At 39.9% G+C, this 25,000-nt stretch overlaps 1 protein-coding gene across 6 annotated transcripts in view; it reads left to right on the forward strand.

Moving 5' to 3' along the window:
• l(2)k05819 (transmembrane protein 94-like protein l(2)k05819) overlaps positions 1 to 25,000 on the forward strand; it is a 420,286-nt gene that overhangs the window by 55,460 nt on the left and 339,826 nt on the right. For all 6 annotated transcript variants that reach the window (XM_068379965.1, XM_068379935.1, XM_068379940.1 and 3 more), the window contains exons 4-8: positions 1,821 to 1,957; positions 5,355 to 5,548; positions 23,535 to 23,798; positions 24,360 to 24,557; positions 24,733 to 24,903. In XM_068379965.1, coding sequence (XP_068236066.1) covers positions 1,821 to 1,957; positions 5,355 to 5,548; positions 23,535 to 23,798; positions 24,360 to 24,557; positions 24,733 to 24,903 — 964 coding nt within the window. The remainder of the gene's footprint in view (positions 1 to 1,820; positions 1,958 to 5,354; positions 5,549 to 23,534; positions 23,799 to 24,359; positions 24,558 to 24,732; positions 24,904 to 25,000) is intronic.

Below are 25,000 nucleotides of genomic sequence, written 5' to 3' on the forward strand. Positions count from 1 at the left end.
CTCTCTCTCTCTCTCTCTCAGAAAAAATTAATAAACATCTCTAACACTCTAACAACGAAGAAGAACAAGGGAGAGAAAGAGAGAGAGAGAGAGAGAATTTATTTAAAGAGCATGTTAATGCTAGGATTATAGAGAAACGGAAATAGAGAGAGGACTTTTTTAAAATAGCTTGTTAATGCTATCTAAGTTTTCTTTGCTTCAGTTTGTTTTTTTATTTCTGTTCATCATGCAGGCCCTTCTCACAAATGATCATTTCAGTGATCGTATCGCCAACAATCTCTCTTTCCTTTATCCCTGTCAACAAAAGGCATTCCATCTCTTCCAGGGTATTGCTACGACGTTTTGAAATAATGGTTATCCCCTTCGATGGTTTGACTACGTTAATGGCTGCCTTCTGCTTGATGATCGTTGAGATCGTAGACATATTCCGGGTATATTGTTTAGCCAGATCACTCACTTGCACACTGCTCTTATGTTTTTCTATAATTTCTTGCTTCAATTCTAATGAAAGAATTGCCTTCTTCCTTTTCTCACCACTACCTGTACTGAAACTTAGCTTCTTAGGCACCATGATTATAGGTAAAATAAAAAAGGAAACGTGAGAAAAGAAAGATAATAAACACTGTTAATAACAGACCGAACAGAGGACAACCACATGATACACACAAGAACAGAGAACAGACCAACTCGACGCTCAATGACGTCCGACGTACTGCCATCTACCGGCGTAACCAAGATCTACATCGGATGTTGGAGCAGGACTTCGGGTGTCGAGACAAAAATTTGATCGAATTTTACTTCGGATGTTGGAACAATCGTATGTAAAGACAATCGTTTGTTGAGGTTCCACTGTACAAAGATATAGATTTTCCCATGACAGATTGCCATTTCTCTTGGTATGGGACTAACCTAACTCCTGTGTCATCTTTATGCTCAGATTGTTAGGTTTGCAGGAGTCATCACCTTTGCTCTTATACAGGACTATAGTCAATTCTTTTTAGCGAGGCAGATTTACACCGACTCGCTGGGGTGTCCTTTTAGCTCTGATAAGTTTCCTGATCGCTGATTGGTTGGATGAGATCATTCTGACCAGTCAGCAATCAGGAAACTTTTTCTGAGCTAAAAGGGCACCCCTGCGAGTTGGTGCAAATCTTTCTCGATGAAAAAAATTAAGTATAGTTACTCTGGCATTTATTGTGAGGGTTAAACCAGTCAGATTTTGGTTCATAGGTACTTCTTCCCCCCAAGGATGAGTCTCTTATTAAAGGATGATGATTTGTGATGGGGCAGGAACAAATCACAAATTCTTAAAGTAATTTGTATTTTTCCTAACCACAGTATACAAAACTGAGTCTTTTAATTTACGCATCATGCATGTCCCAAGCCTCAGGTCAAAAGTGAGTGTGTAGTTAATTTAACCGTTTTACCCCCGCCATAAGGTTAAATTTCGAGCACATTTTGCTATATATTTTTTTCAAATTGCTCTAACAGCCTTAATTTTTGTCGTAGAGAGGTCAGGTTGGTCTTATTATTTTGGAAAATGCCTGAAGTTTCTCATAAAGTTATCAGAAACATGCAAAAACATGTAAATAACGTTTTGCAAGAATGTACTGGTACGTCCTTTGGGGGCGAAAGGGTTAACTGACATGCAGGTGAAGTTTCTCCACCATCTGTTGGTAGTTGTAACTACCTTGTTGAATTTTTAATGGCTGTTCCAGTTTCATTAAAGTCATAGTTATTAAAGGACAAGGGTTTGTATAGTTAGGAAAAATTACTTTAAAAATGTGTAATTTTATTTTAACTTTTAAATTTACTTCTAGGTATCAGTATCTCCCAGCAGAGTGCTTCTTTATATTTGTGATGGTGATTTTGAACATTTATTTGGTATGGTGGGACACCAGACTCAGACACAAGGAGCTTTCAAAACAGACACTGAACCTTCTGAGGGATCTCAAGGGTAAGTGAATAGTTTGACTAAATATGATTTTGTTTGTGAATACAGTATTTGAGAGACTGAGATTTCAGTTTTTTGTAGTCTTTTAGAATCTGAATGAGGATTAGGGCAGGGTTTTCAGCTTTGGATTTTATTTTTTATTGAGGGTAAAGTCCCTGTTTTGTAAAAAATAAAAATGGTTAACTATACTCTTACCAATTCTTTAAGTAGATTTTAAACATTGAATAGGCAATTCTTTCATTAGAGTGTAAGTTGTTGTATAGATTATTATGTCGAAAACACCTGAGATTCATGTGCTATTCACTCAGAGAAGGAAGAATTTAACTAATATCTAAAGTGAAATAAAGATGTTCTACATGATGTTTGCAAGATTGTTTATTCTAGGAAAGAGATGGTGGAACAATTAAGGCAAGCCAGTAGTGTCCTCTGTAATGCATCACCATTTTTATTTATCCTTGTAAGAAGTTGAGGCATTGAACAAATGTACCTTTCACATATAATTCTTACCCTTTCCATCATTTGGATGGTACAGTACTCTACCTTTTCATACGAATGATAGAGCTCTGTCTCCCATATTTGTACAAGCTAGTACTTTTGAGTAATGCACTATACTGTACATTATATGAACTAGTTACACTTTTATTATTATTAGTGTGCTATCAAGATGCTTTTAAGCCCAAAGGCTCCAACAGGGAAAAATAGTCAATGAGGAAAGGAAGTAAGGAAATAAATAAACTATAGGGGAAATAATGAACAATTATAATAAAATATTTTAAAAACAGTAACAACATTAAAACAGATATTTCATATATAAACTATAAAAAGACTTATGTCAGCCTGCTCAACATACAAACATTTTCTGTAAATTTAAACTTTTGAAGTTCTACTGATTCAACTACCGATTAGGAAGATCATTCCACAACTTGGTCATGGCTGGAATAAAACTAATGAATACGGTGTAGTATTGAGCGTCAGGATGAAGGCCTGACTATTAGAATTAACTGCATGCCTAGTATTACGAACAGGATGGAACTGACCAGGATGATCTGAAAGTTAAGGATGGTGAGAATTAGGAAATATCTTCTGCAATATGTATAACAAACTAATTGAACGATGGTGCCGTAGATTAATAACTAGATTAGGAATAAGAAATTTGATAGACCATAAGTCCCTATCTAACAAATTAAGATGAGAATCAGCATCTGAAGACAAGACAGGAGAACAATACTCAAAACAAGATAGAATGAAAGAATTAAAGCACATCTTCAGAATAGATTGATCACCAAAAATATTGGGCTTTCTCAGTGAGCCAATTTTTTGTACAATTGAAGAAGACACAGACCTAATGTGTTTCTCAAAAGTAAATTTGCTGTCAAGAATCACACCTAAAATTCTAAAGGAGTCATACACAGATAAAGAAACATTATCAGTGCTTGGGCAAAAATGGATCCTCATTTGAAATGCAGGACACATGTACTCCTTACTTTTTTGTTGTGCTGACCTTAGTCACTTATCAGAGGAGCTTACAACTGGTTAGTTACATAAGGCTGAGACTAGGGCTAAAGATAGAACAGCTAAGCATAGATAAAAAAGGGAAAGAAGTCGTAGTTTAGGATTAGTTTCTGTTTCTTGGACTTCCCCATTCCGCATACTGATCCCCTGTTCTTTAAACTATGTCTTTCTCCATAAGATAAGTTTGTACTGTTGTTGGAGGATTCAGAGTGGAGGAGCTTTTTAGTCTTAAAAGATTTAAAAGGGCACTTAGAACTGAGTTTACTTTTTTGTTAGATAAAAGTCTTGAGAATATTATAGAATTTTAGAAATCTCTTCACGTGTTGTAGAACCTATTTTGATTCCTCACCATAGTTCAATTGATGTTTCAAGTGCTTTGTTTGAACTCATGTCTCGTTTAGCAGACCAGGTATTATAGAGCATATGCAAGTTTCTGTTAATGTTATCTCTTTGGAAAATGTCATGCCAGTTCACTAGGTAAAGCATACAGTATACCTGTAAGCAAAGTTGCTAAATGATAACTACTTCAGGAAGAGGAATGTTTGTCTCCTTTTTGAAGGAAGGGTTTGGCACTTCACTTTCGAAAAGAACGTGTATTAAAATATTTTGTGCCCGTGTTTTTACCCCATTACAGTAGTTTCCTTCTGATGTTATATCTCTTAGTTATAAGGTAGTTCACAAAGAACAATTTAGTAGCTGCATAATCATTCTAAAACATGAGATATCTACATGTAAGAAGGGGTTAGTGTATCAAATCATTGTTTTTGACGAGCCAGGCTGGATGTTTAGGGCTCCATATGTCCCTGATTCTTGTAGCTTCTTTATGCTATTACAATCTAGAGCAGCTGAAGTTATACTAATGTTTGACATCCAACCAACTTTTAGCATTTTGTCTGTTTGTGTGGTTTGATACTGGTAAAGGAGGGACTCTATCCACTGGCCCTTCCAAAACAGGTAGTACTGTATGTTGTATTATCGACTAGCTAGTTGCCATCAACTGCCAGATGGTGTGATAGATCCCAGTAGGAGAGGCTTTTTGCTAGGAGAGAGAAGTGGAAATTTTGATCAAAATATGAACATCAGGTGAGCATAAAGAAGATAAATTGTATTGTTAAGATTATGTCTTTCATTTCTTTCCAAATTTATTATGGCAAGTTCTTTAAGTTGAAGTTTGACTCATTGAGCTGGTTACCTTTTATCCTTTAATAATAATAATATGCTCAAGGGAGTTTTTCTTTTATCTTTTACTATTTTAACTTGGTAGTTTGCTGACTATATCCTGTCCTGTCTCATTTTTATATTTGTGTTGCTACATGTTTATTTTGTAAATGTATCTTTACATTCAACCTCTTTTATAAACCAAAATTTTTTTTTGTTTTTTTTTTGTTTTTTTATAAACCATACATAATATTTACTCTACATTTTGCCTTCATATCCATCATTTCATAAACCCTTTTAACAGTCATTCCTATATTTACAAATTTTACCATATACCAAGTGCCTTGGTATATGCATTTATCTTTGATTTTTTATTTCATTTGGAGATTCAGAACACCTCTTGTTTGTGGCTGAGAGCCATTTCATTTGTTGGATTCATCTGTTGTCTTTGGAACATTCTTTATGTGTCACATCTGCCCATTTTCCATGACCATCATTTACCTAATTGGGGAAGAATTCTTTGTTATAGATGCCATAAATTAGTTGTGCTCTTTAAGCTTAGATTTTAATAAGGCAAGTAAATATGATACACTATTGGTATTATGGTACTGTCTAGTTAAATCATACAAATATATGAATGCTGTTTTTAATCAAAATTATATAGAAAAAGTACAGTAATGTCAAATCCAGGATTATACATGATAATGAAACAAATGTTATTAATTTTCAGAAGTTCAAGCTAGTGCAGCATGGTGTGAAGAAAACTATCCACATATGCACAGTCCTCTGTCTCCTTGCATAACTTTACAGTGGACTAAGCGAGATGGGTCAGTTGTTAATCTTCCATGGTCTTTGCTAGTCCGAGGGGACATCATTTTCCTCAAGCCTGGTCAGAGGGTACCTGCTAGGTGTAAAGCCTTACAGGTTAGCTGAAAACAGAATTGAAATTGTTTACTGATTTCCCTTTGAAAATTTTAGTCTCCAATTTAATCTTTGTTATTTTGATTAATGACCTTTGTGGGCTTGTGATTGAGTGTTATTATATAGAAGAAATCATATGATATTTTATGCATTACCTTTAATTTTTCTTGTAATTATTTTGCTCTTCATTCTCAAATGAAGAACTTTGGCAAAATTGATAAAAAGGAAAAATTTTTCCCCTGTCATATATAAAACCCTTGGTTCCTGCTTGAAAGAGTTGTTGCTGAATAGAACAAACAAGTAAAAAGCCTCCCTTCCCAGCTGCTTCCATTCTTCTCTATCATTTTTCTTATGGCCGCAGCCTTGAACGGAAACGGTTGTGCTCTTTTTGTTTAATTTGATATAAGTATGATACAAGGTGACCTAGTTCACTTCCTTGATACGAATAATAGTTAAATCTCCCCTTTTTGAACACATAGATTATTTCAATAATCTGTGAGTTAAATGCTAGAGTGGGTGCTGGAGAGGTAGAAGGTGTCATTGGGAAGTATGGCGTACCAGGTGAAAATGAGAGTGGTGAGAGACTGGTAGATATGTGTGTTGAACAAGAGATGGTAATAAGTGCTAGCTTTTTTAAGAAGAAAGATAAAAATAAGTATACATGGGTAAGAGTGGCAAATGGAAGAGTAGTAGAAAGGGCATTAATGGATTATGTGTTGATAACTAAAAGAATGTTTGGAAGATTGAAAGACGTGCACGTGTTTAGGGGTATGGCTAACGGTATGTCTGATCATTTTTTGGTGGAAGGAAAATTGGTGGTAGCAAAAGAGTGGGGGAATAGAGTAGGTGGATGTAAAAGGGAGCTAGTGAGGGTTGAAGAGCTAATGAAACATGGGGTAAAAAGTAAATATCAGGAAAGGTTGAAAATGGCATATGACGAGGTGAGAGTAAGAGAAACTGGTAATTTAGAGGAGGAGTGGAAGTTAGCAAAAGAAAATTTTGTTGGGATTGCAAGTGATGTATGTGGCAAGAAGGTTGTTGGAGGCAGCATGAGGAAGGGCAGTGAATGGTGGAGTGAAGGTAAAAGTGGAAGAGAAAAAGAGGGCTTTTGAAGAATGGCTGCAGAGTAATAGTATAGAGAAGTATGAAAAATATAGAGAGAAAAAGGTGGAAGTAAAGCGCAAGGTACGTGAGGCAAAGAGGGCAGCTGACCTGAGGTGGGGTCAGGGACTGGGTCAGTCATATGAAGAGAATAAGAAGAAGTTTTGGAAAGAAGTGAAGAGAGTAAGAAAGGCCGGGCACAAGAATTGAAGAGACAGTGAAAGATGGAAATGGAAGGTTGTTAAAAGGAGAGGAGGCAAGGAAAAGGTGGGCGGAATATTTTGAAAGTTTGCTGAATGTTGAGGATGATAGAGAGGCAGAGATAATTGCTGTTCCAGGTGTTGAGGTGCCAGTGATGGGAGATGAGAATGAGAGAGAGATTACAATAGAGGAAGTGAGGAGAGCACTAGATGAAACGAGAGTAGGAAAAGCATCTGGTATGGATGGTGTGAAAGCTGAGATGTTGAAGGAAGGGGGTGTGACTGTAATTGAATGGTTGGTGAGATTGTTTAATGTGTGTTTTGTGTTGTCAATGGTACCAGTAGATTGGGTCTGTGCATGTATTGTACCACTATATAAGGGTAAGGGAGATGTGCATGAGTGTTGTAATTCAAGAGGTATTAGTTTGTTGAGTGTAGTTGGAAAAGTGTATGGTAGAGTACTGATTAATAGGATTAAGGATAAAACAGAGAATGCAATCTGGGAAGTACAGGGTGGTTTTAGAAGAGGTAGGGGTTGTATGAATCAGATTTTTACAGTTAGGCAGATATGCGAGAAATATTTAGCAAAAGGTAAGGAGGTGTATGTTGCGTTTATGGATCTGGAGAAAGCATATGATAGAGTTGATAGGGAAGCAATGTGGAATGTGATGAGGTTATATGGAGTTGGTGGAAGGTTGTTGCAAGCAGTGAAAAGTTTCTACAAAGGTAGTAAAGCATGTGTTAGAATAGGAAATGAAGTGAGCGATTGGTTTCCGGTGAGAGTGGGGCTGAGACAGGGATGTGTGATGTCGCCGTGGTTGTTTAACTTGTATGTTGATGGAGTGGTGAGAGAGGTGAATGCTCGAGTGCTTGGACGAGGATTAAAACTGGTAGACGAGAATGATCATGAATGGGAGGTAAATCAGTTGTTGTTTGCGGATGATACTGTACTGGTAGCAGACACAAAAGAGAAGCTTGACCGACTAGTGACAGAATTTGGAAGGGTGTGTGAGAGAAGGAAGTTGAGAGTTAATGTGGGTAAGAGTAAGGTTATGAGATGTACGAGAAGGGAAGGTGGTGCAAGGTTGAATGTCATGTTGAATGGAGAGTTACTTGAGAAGGTGGATCAGTTTAAGTACTTGGGGTCTGTTGTTGCAGCAAATGGTGGAGTGGAAGCAGATGTACGTCAGAGAGTGAATGAAGGTTGCAAAGTGTTGGGGGCAGTTAAGGGAGTAGTAAAAAATAGAGGGTTGGGCATGAATGTAAAGAGAGTTCTATATGAGAAAGTGATTGTACCAACTGTGATGTATGGATCGGAGTTGTGGGGAATGAAAGTGATGGAGAGACAGAAATTGAATGTGTTTGAGATGAAGTGTCTGAGGAGTATGGCTGGTGTATCTCGAGTAGATAGGGTCAGGAACGAGGTGGTGAGGGTGAGAACGGGTGTAAGAAATGAGTTAGCGGCTAGAGTGGATATGAATGTGTTGAGGTGGTTTGGCCATGTTGAGAGAATGGAGAATGGCTGTCTGCTAAAGAAGGTGATGAATGCAAGAGTTGATGGGAGAAGTACAAGAGGAAGGCCAAGGTTTGGGTGGATGGATGGTGTGAAGAAAGCTCTGGGTGATAGGAGGATAGATGTGAGAGAGGCAAGAGAGCGTGCTAGAAATAGGAATGAATGGCGAGCGATTGTGACGCAGTTCCGGTAGGCCCTGCTGCTTCCTCCGGTGCCTTAGATGACCGCGTAGGTAGCAGCAGTAGGGGACTCAGCAGTATGAAGCTTCATCTGTGGTGGAAATGTGGGAGGTTGGGCTGTGGCACCCTAGCAGTACCAGCTGAACTCGGCTGAGTCCCTGGTTAGGCTGGAGGAACGTAGAGAGTAGAGGTCCCCTTTTTTGTTTTGTTTCTTGTTGTTGTCGGCTACCCCCCAAAATTGGGGGAAGTGCCTTTGGTATATGGATATGGATGGTGAGTTAAAAAATGGGAGATATAACTATTATTCCTATCAAAGAAGTGAACTAGGTCACCTTGTATCATATAACATGGAGCGATAGGAACTCAAGAGTCCGAGTACCTGACAACTGGAAGGACTCCAAAGTCTTCCTGGTCAACTCCTTCGAAAGATCGTGGGAGCGAACCATGGAGCCTGAACTCATAGATTATTTTAATAAATCTTTCCCGAAGATCAAAAATGCTAATATTCCCAACTCCTAAAATGCATTGTGTATTGATTCCTATCAGATGAGCTTTTCTAATTATGTACTTTTAGCTGAAACCAGGGTAAGAGATAGAGATGCTAAACATCAGAAAAGAGAAAGAAATATTAGTTTGAAATCAATTTCCTAGGCTTTCCCTTTCGCAGATGCCCCTTACCCCTCAGGCAATAGTTCTCCATGTAGGTCAGGTTAGTGGTTTTGAGATTTAGAATGTAGAAATGTTTAGTCTAAATGATTCAAAAGGAGATTTCTGATCTGACTTAATGATATATTAGACAATAGGCTTGGGAATGTATTTTTTGGAATATCTTCAGTTGCATAAAACAAAACTTCTTCAATTACCTAATTATAGATTAATTAAGGTTTTCAATGTTTCATATGAGCTATTTCTCCTCAAGTGGCTCAGGCTGTGGCAATGTCCTATGCATAGCATGTGCCTGATTCTGCTACTGTAATGCTCTTAAGGACAGGTCATGCGTGTTACCTATTTAGAATACTGCATGTTCCTGATTTGGAAAGTTAGTTCATTTTAACCCTTTTAAAAGAAATTAAGCTCCTTATTCCTCATAGGAAGAGGATTTTGGAAATTTTCCTTTGAAGAAAGTAAAAAGTACAAGGAAATTTATTCAGTTAATGAAATTGTAGTGCTAAACTGTATACCAATAGGCTGCTCCTGATATTAAGCTCTTGATTAATAGCAAAGTGACTGAAGAACAGTTTAATGTTATCACATTACCCCCTAAGGGCATGTTCTCAGTTTGAACAAAGAAAAGATTTCTATATAAAGTTCTTTTTTATGATGAATGTAAGATGTTTAGAGCTCATTAAATCCCTGATTCTCCTAACTTCTTTATGCCAACAGGTGGTATAACAAATTTATCTACTGTAATGTCAGATATAAGCACTGTGCTACTTTATCCAATATTACTTTGCTGGTAAGGATGTGGTGCCAGTTAGATTGAGGGAGAAGAATGATACCTTAACCTTCTCTATACCCCGATCAGGACCACCTGCAGCCTCTTCTACTCGAGAGGACTTTTGTGTATGTGCATCCCTTTTGAGGTCCCCCAACCTGACCAGTTCAGGAAGGGAGGCAAAAGGAAAAAGGGGAGGTAGAGGAAGACACTTATACTGGCGTTCTCTGTCTCCTACTGTTACAAGATGAAAATGGTATGAACTGTACTGAGTTATTTCAGAGAAAAGGACTTCATGCTTAATTCCAATTACTCATCTATCAGGCCTTGTGGATGTAACTCTGCTTCTTCTTCAATAGGTAGTAGGTTGGCCAGGGCACCAGCCACCAATTGAGATACTACCACTGGAGAGTTATTGGATCCTTTGACTGGCTAGACACTACTATAGTGGATCCATCTCACTGGTTACGGCTTTTTTTTTTGCCTACACATACCTCGAATAGTCTGGGTTATTCTTTACACATTCTCATCTGCCCTCATACACCTGACAACACTGAGATTATCAAACAATTCATCTTTGCTCAAGGGGTTAACCACTGCACTGTAATTGTTCAGTGGCTACTATCCTCTTGGTAAGAGTAGAAGAGACTCTATAGCCATGGTAAGTAGTTCTTCTATGAGAAGGACACAAAAATCAAACTATTGTGTTCTAGTCTTAGGCAGTGCCATAGCCTCTGTACCATGGTCTTCCACTGTCTTGGATTAGAGTTCTCTTGCTTGAGGGTACATTCGGGCACACACTTCTATCTTGTTTATCGTCCTCTTGTTTTTTTAAGTTTTTATAGTTTATATATGAAAGGTCTAGTTTAATGTTGTAACTGTTTTTAAGATATTTTATTTTGATTGTTCATTGCTTCTCGTAGTTAATTTATTTCCTTGTTTCCTTTCCTCACAGGTATTTTTCCCTGTTGGAGCCCTTTTCCAACTAGGGTTATAGCTTAGCTTGTAATAATAATGATGATGATTTGTACCAGTTCAAGTTCCTGTGTTTCAGTCTGTGCTCTGCTTCCTAGGGGTTTATTTAGGTGTGCACACTAATGGTAGTTTGGTCCCAGTAATATGGAATATGTCTTTTGATATATCTCTATGATTGGTTGATCCTTTCCACCTCAATTAGGTAGTTACTACATGATCAAGATTGTCTTCTCACATTTCTGCGGGGGAACTCAAATTGTACATCCAAGCAGAGGTTGTGGTATTTGGGCATCTTGAAAGAGAGAGTAGCAGCAAGTCTTTCCATCATACAATTGCATTACCATGCACAGAGAAATAACAACTATTTCTATCCAAGACAATACTTCCAAGTCAATGTTTGCAGAGTTTCCTAGGCTACCTTTTTTTGTTGGAGAAACTTGCTACTCACAGATATATGCCCCAGAGATTTCTTTAGCGTCATTTGAAGGGTCATTAGTTGGCCTCCAGGGATCCTCGGAGCCATCCAGACCCTGTGAGATGAGAGGTATAGGCTGATCTAACCTAGTGGCTTTACAAGGAAAACATCACTAGGGAGTCCCACTTGACTCCTTACCTCAAGACTTATAACTGTTCTCAGATGTGTCATAGGAGGGGTAGGGCTCACACCTGAATGGCCCGATCACATCAGGTGTCTGGTCAGCAGAAAAAAGTATCTATACAGTAATACCTTGAGATACGAGCTTAATGCATTCCGGGACATGAGCTCGTTTGTCAATTCTCTCGTATCTCGGATCAATTTTTCCCATATAAAATTACTAAAAGAAAATTAATCCGTTCCTACCCTCTGAAAAACACCTAAAAACAGTATTTTTAAATATTAAACTTAGCCGGTGAATATGTAAATAGCTGACGTCTCCGACGGCCCGACAGATTCCAAAAAAACTCGCGAGCGATCGCCATGAAGGTTGCGGGTGTGCCCACCAGCGCCGACTATCGGCCAGATACCGCATATACTTCTCAACCACTCCAGTTCTTCTCTGTCGGTGTCACCGACAACATTGGTTCCGCTCGCTCTAGACCTCGAGTTTTCTACCGAATTGGTGAAGTACTTTGTTTTGGGTTTTATTGGCTTTCGCTGTGTTGGTGTGTTCCTTCAATAAAACTCTTGAAACCTTTTTTACTTTTTGTTTTTTGTTGATGAACTTAGCTTTACTTTGGATTTTCTCTGGTTGTTCATAATGGCTGACCCTTCTCCTGTATATCGCAAATGTGCGAGAGATTGTAACAAACGTATTCCGAAAGCCTCTATCGACCCTCATACTGTTTGTTCTAATTGCCGGGGTAAATCCTGCCAATTAGGAGATCGGTGTGAGGAGTGCGTGGTTTTGTCGGAATTTGAGTGGTTAGAGTATGAAAAGTATACTCGTAAGCTCGAAAGAGATAGGGTGAGGAGAAGCTCATCTAGATCTTTAGAATTTTCCTCCTCCCATGCCCCTAAACCTAATCCTTCCCCTGTAGTGGTAGTTCCTGAACCCCCTAATAGCACTCATGAACCTTCAATGCGCGATATGTTTTTAGCTATTCAAGCATTAGGGGAGAAGGTTGAATCCTTAGCCTCGGACAGGAACCAGGATTACGAGCATGAACAGGTTCGCGAAGATCCTTTGCTTGCGGTTCGCCAGTACGATAAGCGTGACTCTGGCCTTCAGCCGCCTAAACGAGTGTTTTCTCGTCCTTATGATGTTAGCGCTAACGTTTCTAGTGCTTGTAAACGCGATTCTGATCGTGTTCCTCGTCATTCACGTCAGTCACGTGACGTGGAACCCCCTTTGCCGCAGTCTCAAACTGACGTTCAGCAGCTGTCACCGCAGCCCCACACTGACGTTCGTCGACCGACTCCGTTGCCCCGACGTGACGTTGAACATCTGTCACCGCAGTCAGATGTTGTTTTTCCTGCTCAGACCCTGCAGTCAATGCAGTCTCGACGTGATGTCGAACGGCAATCAACTCAGGCTGTTGTTGTTTGTCAGTCACAAGACTTTTAGTCTTTACAGCCGCGGAGTGACGTCGTTTCCTCAGCTGTTGCTGCTGCTCCGTCGCATGTTGACATAGCCTGTCAAGCGTTGCCTCCTCGGCATGTCTCTCCGTATCGCGAGACTCGGCAGTTGTCGGACGAAGTTCCGTCGGATGAGGAAGTCGTTGATCCCCTTCCAACTGATATTCCTTTGGGGACTTTTTCGGACGGAGAGGAGCCTAAAGTTGCTCAGCCCTCTCTTGATTTTAAGAAGATCATGATTATTTTTAAGGAACTTTTTCCTAATCATTTTGTGTCTGCTGCTCCTCGTTCGCCCCCATCAGAGTTCACGCTGGGCCTAGCTGCTTCGACTCCGTCGTTCACAAAGTTAGTGCTCTCTCGCTCTTCTAAGAGAGCTTTGCGTTTATCAGGCGACTGGTTAATGACCAGGAGGAGTTTGGGGAAGTCAGCTTTTGCTTTTCCCCCTTTTAAACTGGCTTCTCGTGCGAGCGTCTGGTATGACACGGGAGAAGTTCTCGGCTTGGGAGTACTTGCCTCTGCCCAGGGAGACTTCTCAAGCCTCGTAGACTCTCCTCGTCGTCTGGCCATGAGACGCTCGAAGGTTTGCTGGTCCTCTTCAGACCTAGATCATCTCCTCAAAGGAGTTTATTGGGCCTTTGAAGTTTTCAACTTTTTGGATTGGTCGCTGGGAGCCTTGAGTAGGAAGATCTCCGCAGCAGACCGTGATGTCTCTGTGCAAATTATGTCCTGCATGGACAAGGCTATCCGAGATGGCTCTAATGAACTCGCTGCTACTTTTACAGCAGGAGTTCTTAAGAAGAGAGAGACTCTTTGTTCTTTCCTGTCTGCAGGTGTCACTCCTTGTCAAAGGTCAGAACTACTCTTTGCGCCATTGTCTTCTGCCCTGTTCCCGCAGCAGCTGATTAAGGATATCGCAGCGTCTCTTGTGCAGAAGGATACTCATGATTTGATGGCCATGTCTGCGCGTAAGGCTGTACCTTCGTCCTCTTATGTCAACAGACCTAAGTTCGATACTCCAGCGACAAGGTTTATCCCGCCCTTTCGTGGCAGAGCTCCCAGTAAGGGAGGCTCTCGTGCCGATAGTAAGAGAGGTAAGAGGAGAGGATCTAAGTCCTCCCGTGGCAGAGTCTGACTGCCCAGATCCTCAGACAGCAGTAGGGGCCAGATTGACCAACTTCTGGCAGGCCTGGGAGAAGAGGGGTGCAGACTGGGAGTCTGTTTTGTTGCTAAAGGAGGGTTACAAAATCCCTTTTGTACGGAGACCTCCTCTAGTAAAAGATCCGATAGACCTCTCTCCCAGGTATCGAGAGGAGTCGAAGAGACAGGCATTACATCTGCAGGTGTCTCAGTTGTTAGAGAAGGGGGCGGTGGTGAAAGTCTCGGACCTTCAATCCCCAGGGTTTTACAACCGTCTCTTCCTAGTTCCAAAGCATACAGGAGGTTGGAGGCCGGTGCTGGATGTCAGTGCTCTCAATGTGTTTGTTGTCAAAACAAAGTTTACGATGGAGACCACCAAATCCGTTCTAGCAGCAGTCAGAGAGGGAGACTGGATGGTCTCTCTCGACTTGCAGGACGCGTACTTCCACATTCCTATACACCCAGATTCTCAGCCGTATCTAAGGTTTGTATACAGGAATGTGGTGTACCAGTTCCGAGCACTGTGCTTCGGCCTCAGCCCTGCTCCTCTTGTTTTTACGAGGCTCATGAGAAATGTAGCAAAATTCCTACATTTGTCGGGGATCAGAGCCTCCCTGTACCTGGACGACTGGTTACTCAGAGCGTCGTCCCGTCATCGCTGTCTGCAGGACCTACAGTGGACGTTGGATCTTGCGAAGGAGTTGAGCCTATTGGTGAACATAGAGAAGTCTCAGCTGACTCCCTCCCAAACGATTCTCTATTTTGGGATGGAGATTCAGAGTCTAGCTTTTTGGGCTTTTCCGTCTGCCAACAGGATAGAGCAAGCTTTGCTCAAAGTCCGTCTCATGCTAGAGAAAGACCATTGCTCTGTGAGAAGCTGGATGAGCCTCCTAGGGATGCTTTCATCCCTGGAACAGTTTATCTCTCTAGGGAGACTTCACCTACGCCCTCTCCAGTTCCATATAGACTCCCATTGGAACAAGGAGAAAACTTTGGAGGCGGTTTCGATCCCGATCTCCGAACCAGTCAAGTCTTGCCTGGCCTTGTGGGACAGCAATATAAGACTTCAAGAAGGTCTGTCTCTGGCAGTCAAGAACCCAAACCATGTGTTATTTTCAGACGCGTCGGATTTGGGTTGGGGGGCGACTCTGGACAGTCTGGAATGCTCGGGTCTTTGGACGGCAGACCAGAGGAGCCTTCACATCAACTGCAAGGAGCTATTGGCAGTCCATTTAGCACTGACGAGTTTCGAGAGTCTGCTTCGAAACAAGGTGGTAGAAGTGAATGCGGACAATACCACGGCCTTGGCTTACATCTCCAAGCAAGGAGGCACTCACTCCCACGCTCTTTTCGTCATCGCAAGGGACCTCCTCATCTGGTCAAAAGATCGAAACATCTCACTTTTGATGAGGTTCGTCCAAGGGAAGTTGACCGTCTTGGCGGACTGTCTCACTCGGAGAGGTCAGGTGATCCCTACAGAGTGGACCCTCCACAAGGATGTGTGCAAGAGTCTTTGGATGACTTGGGGTCAACCCACCATAGATCTCTTTGCGACCTCGCTGACCAAAAGGCTCCTGACTTATTGCTCTCCAGTCCCAGATCCAGAGGCGACCCACATAGATGCCTTTCTGTTGGACTGGTCTCACCTGGACGCTTACGCATTTCCACCGTTCAAGATCCTCAACAAGGTGTTGCAGAAGTTCGCCTCTCACGAAGGGACAAGGTTGACGTTGGTTGCTCCCCTCTGGCCCGCGAGAGAGTGGTTCACAGAGGTACTTCTATGGCTGGTAGACGTTCCAAGGAGTCTGCCTTTACGGATGGATCTCTTACGGCAGCCTCACGTAAAGAGACTTCATCAAAGCCTCCCCGCGCTTCGTCTGACTGCCTTCAGACTATCGAAAGACTCTCAAGAGCTTGAGGATTTTCGAAGGAGGCAGCCAGAGCGATCGCGAGGGCTAGGAGATCCTTTACAATCAAGATCTACCAGTCGAAGTGGGAGGTATTTAGAGATTGGTGCAAGTCCTCCTCTATTTCCTCCTCCAGTACCTCTGTAGCGCAAATTGCGGATTTTCTCCTGTATCTGAGAAACGGTCGCTCCCTCTCTGCTTCCACCATTAAAGGCTACAGAAGCATGTTGGCTTCTGTTTTCAGGCATAGAGGCTTGGATCTTTCAAATAACAAAGATCTCCAAGACCTCCTTAAGTCTTTCGAGACCTCTAAGGAGCGTCGTATTTCAACTCCTGCTTTGAACTTAGACGTGGTCCTACAGTTCCTAATGTCAGACAGGTTTGAGCCTTTAAATTCAGCTTCCCTGAAGGATCTTACCCTCAAGACACTTTTTTTGGTGAGCTTGGCTTCAGCTAAAAGGGTCAGTGAGATCCATGCTTTTAGTAAGAACATCGGCTTCTCGACGAATAAAGCTATATGTTCTCTTCAACTTGGTTTTTTGGCCAAGAACGAACTTCCGTCTCGTCCTTGGCCTAAATCTTTTGAAATACCTAGTCTTTCAGAGATCGTAGGTAATGAAGTTGAAAGAGTGCTGTGCCCCGTTAGAGCTCTTAAGTTTTACTTGTCTAGAACTAAACCAATACGAGGTTGTTCTGAGGCTTTATGGTGCTCCGTTAAGAAGCCCTCATTGCCCATGTCTAAGAATGCGTTATCTTACTTTGTTAGACTTTTAATCCGGGAGGCACATTCTCATTTAAGTGAGAAGGATCGTAGTTTGCTTAAGGTCAAGACTCACGAAGTGAGAGCAATAGCGACTTCGGTGGCTTTTAAGCAAAATAGATCCCTTCGAAGTATTATGGACGCGACCTTTTGGAGGAGCAAGTCAGTGTTCGCTTCATTTTACTTAAAAGACGTCCAGACTCTTTATGAGGACTGCTACCTACTGGGTCCATTCGTTGCAGCGAGTGCAGTGCAGTAGTGGGTGAGGGTTCTACCACTACAGTACATTCCCTTAATCCCAATATCCTTTTAATCTTCTCTTGAAATGTTTTTAATCTTGTCTTGGGTTGTACGGAAGACTAGGAAGTCTTTCGCAATCTTTTTGGTTTGGCGGGTGGTCAAATGTTTCTTGAGAGCGCCCAGATTAAGGGTTTTGATGAGGTCCTGTTATAGGAGTGTTCGCCCTGGATATAACAGCTCCTGGGAGTCTTTCAGCATCCTAAGAGGATGGCTGGGCTTCGTGAGGAAAGCGGACTAATGAGGCAGAGTAATCATCAGAGTCAGCTTCCTTATCAGGTACCTATACTTAAGTTGGTTTTTTATGAAATATTTGTCAAAAACTCTTGAGCATATACGCCTTTATTGTATTAGTACTGGTCTCTACCCACCACCATGGGTGTGAATCAGCTATTTATATATTCACCGGCTAAGTTTGATATTTAAAAATGATATTTTGATTATAAAATAAATTTTTGAATATACTTACGCGGTGAATATATAATATTAAAGGCCCTCCCTTCCTCCCCGATAGAGACCCAGCGGACTGAGAAGAACTGGAGTGGTTGAGAAGTATATGCGGTATCTGGCCGATAGTCGGCGCTGGTGGGCACACCCGCAACCTTCATGGCGATCGCTCGTGAGTTTTTTTGGAATCTGTCGGGCCGTCGGAGACGTCAGCTATCTATATATTCACCGGGTAAGTATATTCAAAAATTTATTTTATAATGAAAATATATTACAGTGGAAAAATGTTTTTATTTGTTCTAATTCACAACCTACGTACACAAAATAACAAATACCTAGATACTGGTTATGATCTGCAATTAAATATGACATTATTATGGAGTTCTTACCTTCGAGACAGACGGTAGTGGCTAACAGCGGTGTGTGCGGAGGAGGAGGGAGAGAGAAGGGGAGGAGAGAGACTTGACAGTAACACGTTCAGTACGCTACACTTTTGTAACACTAAGTAACATAACTTAAATGAAATTAGCTTACTTTACACACACTTAAAAATAAATGTTAATCTTACGTTACACTAAACTTAATTCTAATTTTGTTTTCATTTTCATTTTTTTACTTTTTTTCTTCCGGTTTGACTCTTTTTGCCTCGCTTTTTAACTCGCTTTTACCTTCACTTTTTGCCGGCCTTTTTAATAGGAACCTATCTAGGGATGTTTGCTGTTGTCTCCCCATCATAATGTTACAAAAATGACGTACACAAGTGTCGTCACAAAAGGCTAACGCACGACCACACGCCAACTTGTCCGGGTGCCTCTTTTCCATAAAATTAGAAAACTCCTGCCATTTCGCTAACATGTCTGTGATTTCCTTCTTTATAGCATCCTTCTGCTTGAGGATGGTAGATATTGTTGATGTACTCCTCTCATATTGGCGAGCCAGCTCAGTCACTCTTCCATCACTCATGTTTTTCGATTATTTCATGCTTTATCTCGATTGTTATCATACGCTTTTTCTTTTCACTACCCTTGTTTGCACTCGCTTGCTTTGGACCCATTGCTTATTCACTTAATTCTGTACTGATTAACGCAAAAAACTTGTAAAGATGGCAAACACTACGCCGATGCTCGGAAGTAACTTTATGCGACGGAGATCCAACAGGAAAGAGCGAGCGATGCTGTCCTCGTGAGCAGCCTCTCGCACACTCGGCCACCTAGCGGCCGCATTGGGAACTGTCTCGTATCCTCGTATCTCAAATTTGTCTCCTTTCTCGGGGAAAAAATTTGCTCGAAATTTTCCTTGTATCTCAAATTTCTCGTATGTTGGGACACTCGTATGTCGTGGTATTACTGTATATATCAACGTGTTGGAAATGCAAGCAACTTTTCTAGCACTACAAGCATTCCAAAATTGTTAGAGTAGGTCCTCAGTAATGATAATGAGTGACACCAACCACCATAGTAGCTGATGTCCTAAAGCAGCTGGTTACAACGTTGTACCCTACATGTAATTTGACAAAAATGATACACATCTGGGTGACTTACCATCCTGTAGAGCTGTCAGCCACATACAGTCTAGTCAAGAGGAATGTACAAGCAAACAAGCTCAGTTGCCAGAGGCAGGTTGTAAGATCATAGTGCTCTTTACTTTCTTGTGTACTGGAATGGCCTCTTGCTTTTAGAGGATCACCTTCAATTGACCAGTAAACTACTCAGCTAAACAGGAAGCTTCCAGTGTTTTGTTTCCTTGTTCCTAAGTGATGGGAAGTGTTTGAGGATGTTTTCCAATACCCATTGGATCACTCAGACACCTACGCCTTTCCTCTGTTCAGCCTGATTCATAAGCTGATCAACCTAATATTGATCTTGCCAGGTTTCAGGAAGACCCTGGTGGCACTGAGATGGCCACAAGCTGAGTGGTATCACAATTTTTTTGTACTTCTAGTTAAGGCACTGGAAAAATTACACCGATGGAATGCTCGTCTCTGTCAGCCGCATCCTTCAAAGTGCCAGCAATTAATTTAGTCGCTTTCACATTATGGTTAAAGACTATCCAGTGTCTCTTCTGAGAGAAAGATTTTTGTGAGGGATTGCATTGGAGATGTTTGGTTACCTGTGATGGTCCACTGTATCGTTACTTGATATTTTGACAATGTGAATACTAATACTAATTGTTAGCCTATTGGAAGGAAATAGGACGTCACCAGACATATGCTATGAACTCAACAGATATTAAAACTTTTCTTAATGTATTTTCTACTGAAAATGGATACTGCATATTATCAATAAAAGAAAATATTAGCTTATCAAGATAATTTAATTTTTGTACAAGAAAATAGATTATTTCCAAGAAAATTTTTTTTATCAGTGTACTATTTGTGACGTCATCATAGTGAAAATATTGGTCTTAAAGTCGAACAGTCATAGGTCGTAAGTCGATGACTACCTGTACTTGAACAGCTTAACCTCATTGTCTTAGGTGAGAAAACAGGGAACCACCAAGTCAAGGTCCCATTTCATCTAGTTCAGGAAATTCTGTGCTGAACGGAAACCAGAAGTATTTCTTCGATGCCACAGTTTGTTTCCAGAAAGATGCACATATTTATAGATCAGTAGAGCAGGAGAAGTCAGGTCATTTCCATGGAATTGTCTCTTCACCCATAAATATATCAACTGTTGTGGAAAAAGTAGGGAAAGCCTCAGGTGGACTTTTTCATCACATATGTCAGTGGAAAGATCAATATATTTTGCTTCCCATTATGAGACCCTCAGGGTTGGCTAATAGATGTCAGGCTACAAGCCTGGTCAAACATAGATCTTTATGCATTTCCATCTTTTGTCATGATGAGAAACAGGGTTAACAACTTCAGACAGTAAGAAATGGAAGGATGACTCTGTGGCACCATTCTAGCCTGAAAGGGAGGACTTTGCAAAAATCTAGCCTCAACTAGCAGATATTCCACAGAGCCTGCCTGTAAGGTGGGATCTTCTCAAACAACCTCATGATCACTTAATACACCAGAATCCATTCTTGCTGCAGCTAACTATTTGGAGACTCCTTACAGTGTGGTTGGATCAGAAGGGTTTTCTGAACCCTCTGGACTTTCCATAATTGCTTCCAAGAGAAGGTCCATCCTTTCTCTGTACCAATAACAATGGACTCTGTACTTTAATTGGTATAAGTACAGAGATTTTCCAGCTATAAACTCTACTCTGGACAATATAATTTCCAGTATTTCTTTTTATATCCAACAGATCTGCCAAAGAGTCTTCATTTGCATCTATTGACGGTTATAAATCTATGATGGGTTTAATATTACAGCACAAATTTAGATCTTGCCAACCTAATAGCCATTAAGGATGATATTGGATCCTTCTGTATTGAGGATCCACTGAAGTTGAATTCTATCTTCTTGGAATTCAAACATACATAGTCTTTTGCTGGGTCCTCAGTTTGAGTTCTTAGAGCCTTTGCATCAGCCAAGAGGGTTAGCAATTTGCAGATGGTGTCTGTAGTGTGGGCATTGATACAGAAGGCTTGAGTCTTTCTCTATTATTGTTATTATTATTATTATTAGAACTTTACACAAGTACAGTTCTATTGTTATTACTCACATTATTATTATTATTATTATTATTATTATTATTATTATTATTATTATTTATTATTATTATTCTCCGGTCTTTGGTCGCTGATAAATCAGCCAATTTTAAAGCAATGGCTTTTAAGCTTGAGCAGCAGTATGACCAATATGGGGGAAGTATAAATCAAGAAAATTGTGCAGGTGCATGCAGTGCCCCCTGTGCACAAAGCAAAAATACACTGTGCAATATGAAGGACCTTGACCTCAAGGTCACTGGATGATTTTGGTGAAAAGATAGATTTTTGAGAAAAATTAACAAATCTACGGTTGCTATCTAGCCCGATTTCATGCAAGATTTCATCCGAGCCTGAAAAGTAGGTGTTAGGCGGCCTTCCAAGGCAACCTAGATAGTAAAAGAATGGTTACTTTGTTAAGAAATGTAGTTTAGGTCCCTTTGTAGGTCTATAATCAATAATATGCGGTTTCCAATCTTTCTATTGTTTCAATATGCCTAAGGTTGCTGTGGCCTGATTGGTAGCGTCTCTGCCTGGTGTTTGCCGGTCGGGGGTTCGAGTCCCGCTCAGACTCGTTAGTGCCATTGGTGTCTGCAACCTTACCATCCTTGTGAGCTAAGGTTGGGGGGTTTGGGGGAGCCTATAGGTCTATCTGCTGAGTCATCGGCAGCCACTGCCTGGCCCTCCCTGGTCCTAGCTTGGGTGGAGAGGAGGCTTGGGCGCTGATCATATAATATATGGTCAGTCTCTAGGGCATTGTCCTGATTGGTAAGGCAATGTCACTGTCCCTTGCCTCTGCCATTCATGAGCGACCTTTAAAACCTTTAAAGAGTACTGTATATAATTGGCAAATTCTGTGTGGAGTTCTTTTTAAGAATTGCTTCAGCAATTCTAATGTTCTCTTGTTGTTATTGTTATTATTATTATTATTATTATTATTATTATTAGTTAAGCTACAACCTTAGCTGGAAAAGCAAGATGCTATAAGCCAAAGGGCTCCAACAGGGAAAAATAGCCCAATGAGGGAAAGAAATAAAGAAGTATATAAACTACAAGAGAAGTAATGAATAAGCTAAATAAAATATTTTAAAATGAGTAACATTAAAATAGATCTTTCATATATAAGCTCTAAAAACTTTAAAAAAAAACAAGAGAAAGAAAAATAACATTGAATAGTGTGCTCGATTGTACCTTCAAGCAAGAGAACTCTACCCCAAGACAGTATAAACAAGAAAATAGCAGGAAAATAACAAACAGGATTCAATTACAATTATGGATTTTATGCTGAAAGCCAGCACTTAACAGCTAACCTCATTTAGGCCCATCGTGACAATGATACTGATCTTACGAAGAAATACCCTGGTTCAATGATGATTGCAGATTTGCTTATTTGTAGTGTAAGGACAGTGAGACAAGCGTCACCAAGATCAACTGATACTTTATTCAAATGTGCGTGGGAGTATATTACAAGGTGTGGACGGAAAGGTAGGATGGCGCTGGCGCCAAATCAGATTGAATTGCCCGCCAAAATATATGTGTTTTCTTACACTTACAAATATACGAATTATGAGTTAACAGAAACATGTAATGAAATGATACATATGTCAAAATGTAGCTCTGATAGAGCGGAATACATATACATGGGAAACCACGGTGTGGCGAAAGGAGAATTCAAATAAATAAACAGTTTGTTGATTTTCTGGACGACGAAGGGAGCGGTGTCCTTACAGTAGAATCAGGGGCCTTGTTATTTTTCACTTCATACATTTAGGCACCTAGTCTCTTCACTGAGGCCACAGCTTGCAGATAAAGCAATTTAATGGTTAAGAATTGATTTAAAATGAATTTTGTGCTGTTGAATTATGAAATTTATTTTGCTAATTGATTACTCTTTTCTACATATGGGTGATGGGATAAGTGTCTTATACACTTTACAGTATTTTGTAGTTGTACCGTAATTTTATTGACATGGGTTCTGGGGTAATACTCTTACTACCTCAAATTATCTTTTCTTGTTGTTATCAAGACTTATTTAAAAGAAATGTAGATGTAGTAATAGAAATCAAGAAATTTTTCATGTGAGGTAATGTAAAAAAATAAATAATTAGGCCATTCCTTAGGTTTCTTTCACTGCAACAATTTATAACTCTTTAAATGAATTTGATGTTGTTATCTTTATTTAATGATGGATACATAAATAGAAGGATCCAAAATGTAATGGAAAATTGTGTAAATTACTGTACTGCAGGCTGCAGGTAAAAAATAAATGCCTTCCATTATATGTTCCATTACATACTCTTCCATTTTAAAGGTATTTTTTATTTATATGACAAATAAGAGTTAATAAGAGTAACCAGATTTTTTTTAATGTATCTATTGTTTTTTCAGAATACGGTGTGCAGTAACTTAGGTGAACTTCAGATGGGGGATATATATTCACCAAGTCTAGATGATGTTGGTGAAGGCTTTAGTTCACCAAAAGCACGCACACCTCTTAAACCTAGCCCGTATTTACTTTTGGAAACACCTTATATCACAAACTTGAGAATAGCTCTAATGGAAGGTCTCAATCGACCTGTAACTGTGTTCAACAAGCAGCGAGTCAAACTTTTTTCTTTTGCAATGGAAACTATAATCCTGCCTATATCTGTGGTATGTAAGAATCTATCTAGTGGCATGTTTAAATTTATTTCAGTAGCAGGTCTTTTGAATGCTGTTTAACTTTTATAATATTCACCCTATAGTTTTAATTGAATATTCTTTTATTCTTTATTTGTAATAAACGATATTGGCGACAATGACCTTCGATGTCAGGATGCTAAAAAACTTTATATCATTCATTTGTTCCATACAGATGCGTAATTCTTTATCACCTACGGCACAGTACTGTATGCATTTTCTTATTCCTGAAATACTAAACAAACTATAAACATTGCATTCTTGCTGTCGAGCCAAATTCTTTATTTTTTTTTGTTACTGTAATTTCCTTTAGTTTAAGGCCTGCAAATGACTATTTTCAATAAAAAATAATCAAAATCTGAAAAAATGTAAAACTTATTTGCCCTCAGACACCCGTGATTTAAGGAGAAATCTGTGATAAAGATTTACATATACAGCACTGTATACCATATGGGACAGTATAGTGTAAGTAGAATAACAGGTTTGTATTTCTAACATAATGATTAATTTTAGTCTGTTTTTTTATTTTTACAGGTTCTAATTCTTGTTATCAACACGCTTCGTTTCCATTATAGTAGCTGGGTAGGTGATTGGACTGAAGTCCTGCTTATAAGCCCAGTTTCTGTTGCACTTCCTCTGATTCCTTTGGGCTTACCATTGACGTGGCTTTTGCTAAATTGGCTGGGCATAGCTCGCATCTTAACAATGTATCATCATGCCAAGAATATGCAGGTCAGATGGGTTTTATGGTTTTATTGTTCTCTCCAAGACAAAGGTTATGAATTGTTTTGTAAGTTTGAGTGAAATAGGAGTATATATGCATATATTTCTTTATAAGTTTTATGCAGTAGTTTTTATTTATAGTTGTAATACTGTACATGGATGTGGAAATTATCTTCCTTTTCAGAGTGATCCTTTGGAAGACCCCTTTGAAGAGGCTGAACTGGAAGCTTTACAACTTTCAGAAATTTCCATGAAATGGTCTGAATTACGCCATCATTTTGTTCTAACCATGTTAGGAAAGGAACCATCGCCCATTAGGACTGCTAATATACTTCATGTATTAGCATCTGTCACAGTACGTATTGAATTATGTTATCAATAATTAAAGAACTTATAAGTAGAAAGCAATAAGCCCATTAGGATACCCTGTAATATTAGATTTTTTAATTTTT

Source organism: Palaemon carinicauda, chromosome 1 (genome assembly GCF_036898095.1).
Source record: "Palaemon carinicauda isolate YSFRI2023 chromosome 1, ASM3689809v2, whole genome shotgun sequence".
Taxonomy (NCBI): Eukaryota; Metazoa; Arthropoda; class Malacostraca; order Decapoda; family Palaemonidae; genus Palaemon; species Palaemon carinicauda.